The sequence below is a fragment of the Grammomys surdaster genome, unplaced genomic scaffold (genome assembly GCF_004785775.1).
Source record: "Grammomys surdaster isolate TR1022 unplaced genomic scaffold, NIH_TR_1.0 241, whole genome shotgun sequence".
NCBI lineage: Eukaryota > Metazoa > Chordata > Mammalia > Rodentia > Muridae > Grammomys > Grammomys surdaster.
In genome coordinates, this window is record NW_021604686.1 from 831,204 (window position 1) to 839,427 (window position 8,224).

The 8,224-nt window shown below is 41.8% G+C and overlaps 1 protein-coding gene across 5 annotated transcripts in view; it reads left to right on the top strand.

Annotated features, from left to right (window-relative positions):
• Window positions 1-8,224, top strand: part of Hmg20a (high mobility group 20A) — a 75,941-nt gene that overhangs the window by 53,331 nt on the left and 14,386 nt on the right. For all 5 annotated transcript variants that reach the window (XM_028774556.1, XM_028774557.1, XM_028774558.1 and 2 more), the window contains 3 exons: window positions 1,737-1,949; window positions 6,630-6,762; window positions 7,659-7,690. In XM_028774556.1, coding sequence (XP_028630389.1) covers window positions 1,737-1,949; window positions 6,630-6,762; window positions 7,659-7,690 — 378 coding nt within the window. The remainder of the gene's footprint in view (window positions 1-1,736; window positions 1,950-6,629; window positions 6,763-7,658; window positions 7,691-8,224) is intronic.

Consider the following 8,224-nt stretch of genomic DNA (forward strand, 5'->3'; position numbering starts at 1 on the left):
GGTGCGGGGTGGTGTTTGTGTGGTGTACAGTGCTGGGGACTCAGGCTAGGCACATTTGCACTGAGCCACAGCTCTAGGCTCCTTGGTAGCTTCATGTTCCCAGGCTTCCAAAAAGGGAAACAAAAACCTGGAAACCTAATCTCTAACATACTATTTACCAAATGCAGAACTGTCACCATTCGCATATATTTGGTGCAGCACTACAGTTAATACATAGTTGCATTTTTCCCTTTTTGAATCATGTTCACCTTTCTCTTCTCTGAAATAAAAATTCCTGTATCCATGATTCATTAACTGATAGACTATGCATTTGTTAAATTAACAAAAATATGATGTGTCTCATTTAGAAGGCCAAGAAGAAAGACTGTGGTAAAATATTAGTGACACCACAGGGAGTTTTCTGTTTTCCTTGGGTGATTTTTTGGTTTGGGGATTTGGCTTGGTTTGGAGGTTTGGGGTTTGGTTTGGTTCGATTCGGTTCGGTTTGTTTTGTTTTTTCAAGACAGGGTTACTCTATGTAACTCAGCTGTCCTAGAACTCACTCTTTTGACCAGTGTGACCTCAAACTCAGATCCTACTGCCTCTGCTCAGTGCTAGAAACTAATGCCATGCACCACCATGGCCAGCTGACACTGCAGTTTTTAAAAGCATATTAAAAGTTGGTTTGATCTGCTTTATCTAAACCCAGTATATGAAGACTTCTATCTCAAAATCAAAAAAAAACAGAAAAAGGTTATGACTTTATAAAATATACATCTTAATGAACAATCATGAAGCCAAAGAACTTGTCTTCATTTTAGATATGTTGCAGATAGTTTCCTGAGACTAAATATTAATTTAAATATTTGTCTGATGTTTGCTATGGGAAACTAACTGGTCTTTAGTATCAGTGAGGAATGCTTTCATGAATTATTCTTACTCCCCATGCTGCGGCTACTCCTTCACTCGGTGCACATGACAGCGTCTCCTTCTCTGGTTGGGCCCAGTGTAGCTGAGTGTCTCATAGACCGTCCTTGTCAGGAAGTGTAGAGGAAGACCCAAGCTTGCACAGTCACGGTGCCCCTTCTCATCTTTCGGGATTAGCACCAAAATAACCCTTTAGACAACAAGGGTGGGCTTCAGGCCTGAAGTCCCAGCACTCAAGAAGCTGAGGCAGTAGGATCACCATGTATTTGTACCCCAGGATACATAATGAGTTCGAACCCAGCTTGGGCTATCTAGAGAGACCCTGTTTCCAAAAATAAAATTTTAATAGCCCTTTATTTCTCGAATTTGCAGTATGATGTCTTAAAGCACTGGTTCTCAACCTTCCTAATGCTGTGTGACCCTTTAGTGTAATTCCTCATGCTGTGGTGACCCCCAACCATAAAATTATTTTCATTGCTACTTCATAACTGTAATTTTGCTATTGTTATATATCATAATGTAAATATCTGATATGCAGGAATCTGATACGAAACCCCTGTGAAAGGGTTATCTGACATACACACCCCAGGGTCATGACCCACAGGTTGAGAACCACTGCCTTAAAGGGTCTAGAGTTGAAATATCTGGAACTTTTATTTAGTGCTATAGTCTCTGGTATTTGACTGGTCTGGAGAGCTTTGACTATTCAGGGCCTACAGGAAAGCACAGCTCCTGTCCTCTTTCCATGTTGGTATTTGTTACTATTGCTGATGGCTTACTTGAGTGATTCTTGTTTAGGTTTTGGTTTTTTATTTTGCTTTGTTTTATAGCAAAGAAGTAAACGAGGCGGTTGGTCCAAAGGGAGAAAAAGGAAGAAACCTCTTCGAGACAGCAATGCTCCCAAATCCCCCCTTACAGGGTATGTTCGGTTCATGAATGAGCGTAGAGAACAGCTTCGCGCAAAGAGACCCGAGGTCCCGTTTCCGGAGATCACGAGGATGCTGGGGAATGAGTGGAGCAAGCTGCCTCCTGAGGAGAAACAGGTGACGGCCCCTGCTTCTCGTGTCCCCTCGCTCCTGACTGTACCTCAGAAAGTATGGGGGGCTAGGGAGATTTGGGACCTGAAGAGATTTGGGGACTGGCTCATGGCTAAGCGCACTCACTGCTCCTCCAGAGGATTTGAGTTCGTTTCTTAGCACCCATGGTAGGTGGCTGACAGCTGCCTATAGCTTCAGCTGATCTGACACCCTCTTCTGGCCTCTGTAGGCACCCCCGTAGACATGACATATATTCACACACACATACACACACATGTGCATAGTATAATATAAATATTTTTTAAAGATTTCTATCAAAAAAGCAAAGAAGATGGACAGTTGATTCTTTCTTGTGTCTCGGTGCTTAGAAGATCAGAAGATCGGAGGGCCGAGGCAGAAGGAGCACAAGTTCAAGGCCCATCTAGGCTACAGAGTGACTTCAAGGCTAATCCAAGCAACTTAGAGTCTTAAACTGAAGGAAAATACAGAAGGGGTTTGGGTGGTAGCTCATAGCGGATCCCTTGCCTGCCTTACACAGGTCTGTGTTCAGTGTCTAATACTGCAGATGGAAAGTGCAAAAAGGAGTTGGGGATTTAGCTCAGTGGTAGGCGCAAGGCCCTGGGTTCGGTCCTCAGCTCTGGAAAAAAAGACAAACTAACAGGAAAGTGAAAAAAGACTGTATGAAGCGAGGTATTGAGGCCTGGCATAATAAAGTAAGTTGACCAGCGCCACCCACTTAGCTAGTGCCATGTTGTGGAGAGGAACTCAGACTGCTGGCTTTGTGTTCTGGGTTGGAGAGCATGCACCCTAAAGTCTATGTCTGCAGTCTCAGAACAAGATCTCTGTAGGTGTAGCTAGCTAAGGAGAGGTAAGACTGATTCAGATGGCCCTGATCCAGTGACTGGTGTTCATAGGAGAGAAAGAAGACACAGGCCCCGGTGGAGAGGCATATAAAGAGAGAGGTAGAAATAGGAATGATGTTTCTATGAGGCCAGGAGCAGCAGAACCACCAGAAATTCAATGGGGAAGGAAAGGAAGACCAGAGCAGCAGAATCTCTGTGGTTCTATGTCTAGCACAGTGAGTAGAAACTGTCCCAAGATTAGCTGTCCTAAGGGTTGTGAGCCCGAAGGACTCTAGAATCTACCCCCAACCAGAGCGGCTCCATTTCTGTTTGATATGTATACTGAGTTCACAGAAGAATGTTTTGAAAAGTGGTTCAATATTAAGAAATTAAGAAATCTATCAAAGTAATGTATTCCATTGAACTAAATGAAAGTCATGAATAAAAATGAGGGGAAAAAAATCATTTGCCAAAATTCTTCAATTCACATAAGAATGTTATTTAAGAAAAAGATTGTATTGCTTTACTGATTGTTTTAAGTAGAGTTGTAGCAAATTTAACCGCTATAGGAAATAAAGCAAGAACCGTCTGATCTCTCTCCTCCTTAGACAGAAACTAACCCTGTTGCCATAGTGAAAGGAGAAGTCCTTTGTTAGAGAGTTTGGAGAGGAATTAAGGTTGGGTAAAAGGCCGCTGAGGCAGGGGAAGGCTGGGGACTGGGCTGCCAGGCTTTGCATTAAAGCCCCTGCTTCCCGGCGTCTCAGAGATCTATATTTCTTTTATGTCTTAAGCTCTTTATGACTTACACTCTTTAAAATGGATTCCAGAAAGACTGAAACCGAATTGAAAAATACTATCTGGAGAATTAATTGAATTCAAATTTTTTCAAAGAGATGAGATTAATTTTCAATTTGAAGCTTCGTGTTTGTGGTAGCAAGCCGATAGAGAGCAGTTTACAACTAGGGGGTCATCAGCTGGACATAGCAGGTTGTTATTTCCTTTTTTATCTTCATTGCAAGGTTAATGCTTACACATGGTTTATCTTTTCTGATAATGGCAAAAGTAACAGTGGTTCTCTAAGGATAGCCACTGTCAGATGGCAAACACAGGGCTCTGTATGTGTTTGATCAACTTTTTATTTTGAAATAATTTCAAATGCACAAAAAGTTACAAACAGAAACAGTACAAAGAACGTACAGAAATCCTTTAAACAGTTTCTCTGCTGCTAGCACAGTCACCATTCTTTTCTCTGAATCATTCAAAGGTGACTTACACATATGCTGGCCTTTATCCCCAGAAGACTTTTGTATTTCCTAAGAATAAGGATCCTCTGATACATAACTGATAAAGCCGTCAAGTTCCCTCTTTCCTGTTAACATAGTGCAGCGCTTTTGCCTGCAGACTCTGAGGTAACTGACGTCTCCCTGGACAGCATCCCTCCCTATGGCTCTAACCTAGTACCAAGCTGTGCTCAGTCAGATGTATGAAGTAAGGTGCATGCAGTTTCCTCAGGCCCTTTGGTCTCTAGTGTTGCTTTGTCTTTATAAGTTATACTTTGATATTCTTAGAGAGTAAGAACCTTCTCTTTCCCCAAGCCTGGCCCTTCTTCTGCCCCCCCACCCCCATGTGTCTTTTGTTTTTACGTTTAAGGACACATTCTTCATTTTCTGATTGTCTGTCGTTCCCTTGTGATTAGATGATGTGAGACATTCTTCGTCAGAATAGGTGATATATACCTACTTAGAGCATCAGATATGCAGGTCTACCAGGGCCTTTTATTACCTATTTGTAATTTTATTGACTTGATAAATTTTTCCTAATAATTCCTAAGCAGTCTGTGGAGAGATATTTTAAAGATGTGTAACTTGTTTTACATCAAAAGAACTTCTGTGGTACTGGGCATGGTGACTGTGTCTTTGACCCCAGCACTCAGGCAGTTGGCTCTCTTACAGGCTCAAGGCCATCTACACAGTGAGTTCCAGGATAGCAAAGGATATACAGTGAGACCTTGTCTCAGGGGAAAGAAAGGAGAGACTTATATAATCTAAAGAGAAACCAGAGCCAGACGTGGTGCCACATGCCTCTATTCTAGCGTTTGGGAGGCAGAAGCAAGAAGATCTCTGTGGTTTCTAGGCCCAGTTTAGTTTATATGAGTTCCAGAACACCAAGTCGATGTAGAGAGACACTGTCTCCAAAAAAAGGGGGGGAGAGGAGGAGGAAGAAGAAGAGGAGGAAGAAGAAGGGGAAGAGGAGAAGGAAGAGGAAGAAGAAGAGGAGGAAGAAAAGGAAGGAAAGGGAAAGAAAAAGTGTCCCCAGGCTTAATATCCATAGATAAATTTTACCTTATCTAATTTTTATGATTATGTTCACAGAATGCTAAATTTCTGGACTTTTAACACTCCCTACACAGTTACCAGTTCGCCCTCAGTTTTTCTGTTTTTTCTTTTTGTTTGTTTGGTTGGCTTTTGGTTTTTTTGTTGTTGGTTTTGATTTGTTTTTTTTTTCTTTTTTTGTATTTTTGAGACAGGGTTTCTCTGTGTATCCCTGGCTGACCTGGAACTCACTCTGTAGACCAGGCTGGCCTTGAACTTAGAAATCCGCCTGCCTCTGCCTCCCAAGTGCTGGGATTAAAGGCGGTGTTTTGTTTTTTGAGACAGGGTTCTTCTGTGTTTCCCGCACTGTCCTGGAACTTGCTTTGCACACCAGGCTGGCCTCAAATCAGACCTGCCTACCTCTGCCCTCTGAGTGCTGGGCTTACAGGCTGGCCCTCAGCTTTCTGATCTACACAGGAGCTTTACTCCTCCTTTCCTTGAGTATTTGCTTGCATTCTGTTTATTATTGGTATGATCATAAAGAATTCATATCATAAAGTTTATTTATTATATAAATTTCTTTTTTTCCAGTGGTTTCTAAATTATTACTGTAGTTAGTTATTTGTTGCTTAAATTGTCGCAGATTTATATCCACTGGGTGGGGGACATTAACCTGATTTCTAACATTAACCTGAATCTGATTTGCTCGTTGACAGGCCACACCTTTTATACTTTCTTATACCTAATTTGATGAATGAAATGGACAAGGCATTAAGCAAAACAGTTCTGGAGATCAATGGACTTGTTTAAATAATTAATAGCCCCAAATGATCAAAGCATACAGCTAAAGCTCGCTTAAAGTAGTCTCTTCTGGGCCATAGGATGAGGTCACTCTTCTTGTTCTCCAGCTTTAGTGTTCCACTTGTCTGGCTTTTTAAAAGGCCAATAGATGTATGAGATCATTCCCTCAAAATTAGTTGAAGGTAGGAAACAAGCTAATATTCCTTACCTTCCCCTGGGAGCATGTGCCTATATGGAGTTCGGACCTCTAAAGAACCCTAGTGGCCATGTGAAATTCTATCTGCAAAGCTAAGGAGATTTCATGAATGTTTTATGATGGTGCTTTCAAGAGGACTTACCTTCATTAGACTAGGGAAGGCAAGACACAGTTTAGAGAGTCTGTCATTCGTTCATTTGTTCTCTAAAGGATGTGTTTTGTTTATTTATTTTATGTGTATGTATGTGTGCTGAGGTCAGGACAACTTTCAGGCACCAGTTCTCTCCTTCAGTCATATGGGTTCCAACCTGAACTTGCCAGAACTGGTAGCAAGCACCTTACCTACTGAGCCACCCCTCCCGTCCTTGTTTATTTTATAATCGAAAGATTTTATTCTATACCTGCAACTACTTTCAGATTCTTTCCTATAGCATGCTGACTGTATAATTTTTTTAATGTTTTAATTGTACTGTTTTCTTTACTCAGGTTTGTTTTTTGTTTTTTGTTTTTAAATAACCCCACATTTCCATTCTAGCGCTACCTTGATGAAGCAGACAGAGATAAGGAGCGATACATGAAAGAACTGGAACAGTATCAGAAGACCGAGGCCTACAAGGTTTTCAGTAGGAAGACACAGGACCGCCAGAAAGGCAAATCTCATAGGCAAGGTATCAGAACTAAGTGTAGTTTGTCATATGTGATGGAGTGTTGTGAAGCCAGCTGTTAAAGTGGCAAACATGAAAGACGGGTTTCTGTCATCTCTCTTTTATCCTGTATTCACTTACAGGTGTCACCTTAGAATTTTACCAAAATGACACCACTCTCATGTAGACATTTTGCTTGGTTTTCCATATGTGAGATTAACAATCTGGCTCATGCACTAAAACTGTTATTAGCCACCTGCCTTCCTCTGTCTGGTTTCCAAATCAGGCATTTCTCTACCTTTAAACAAGTCTGTCTACTAAACCATGTAACCCAACTGCCCTCGTACCTCTAAGCCTTCTCTGTGCTATTCCGCTCAGCCTCCGTGAGCCTCGTCATTCAGTAATTTATTTGTGTGAATTCAAAAAGAGATCTGATGGGCTTCTCTGTTAAGTACTAGAGTCTTCTAGGCACTGAGGGAGCAGTACTGAATAAGGGATAACATTCATGTCTTCATGGGATTTTTTTTTTTTCTGTTGAAATGGTACATCTCACTCCAGTCCCCATCTCCAGGAAACACTGCCAAAGGCACAGACCACACTGGTCTGTCACTCCTTAGCCACACACCACAGCATCTTCTCCACACTTGCACACCTAGGCTGCTAAGACCTTTGGCGTACGTTTCCTACCTACCGCCCCCCCCCCCATGGTAAAATTGTTTGCTGTTTTCTTATGTCCAATTATGTGGTCTCTAGGTGTGGGTTCCATTTAACCTTAGTTGACTGACAGTTAATGTCATGAGTGAAAATATCATATGCTGTAAAAGTCCACAGCAAGTTTTGAGGTTGGCAAAATCATATACTTGGGTCTTATTACTGTTTTCTTTTCAAATTTAATGTTTTCTTTATTCTTATATTTTTAGATGCAGCCCGACAGGCCACTCATGATCATGAGGTAATTAGCCTTCTGTGTACATGTCAGTGTGTGTGTGTGTGTGTGTGTGTGTGTGTGTGTGTGTGTTAATGCTGTTGGAAATGCTGTCCATGAATAGTACAGAGTTTTTACCTCATAATTCAGGCTGAATGAGTTGCTTTGGCTAGAGGGTTCTTAACATATGGTAGACACTTATGTCATGAATCTGCTTTTGAACTACAGTACCTAACCCCAATCTGTTCCTGCAGCCTAAGAACTCTATTAGTTTTAAATGCCAAAAATGGTTGGAATTCTGAGTAAGATACAGAAATGAAAGCCATCTAGTGACTGCAAATCGGCCGTAGTTTGCCATCAACAAACGCTGTCACCCCACTCTCAGAAAGGTGTTAGTTAGGAATGCCAGTATTTGGTTCTAGCATCCTCAGCTAGCCGGGAGCTCACAGCCGATGGCAGCTCAGTCCCTGGTCCTCCGTCCCATCGCAATGGTCTGTGCTTGTTTATCAGCCTCCTCTCTGACTGGTCTGTGCTTGTCTATCAGCCTCCTCTCTCTGACTG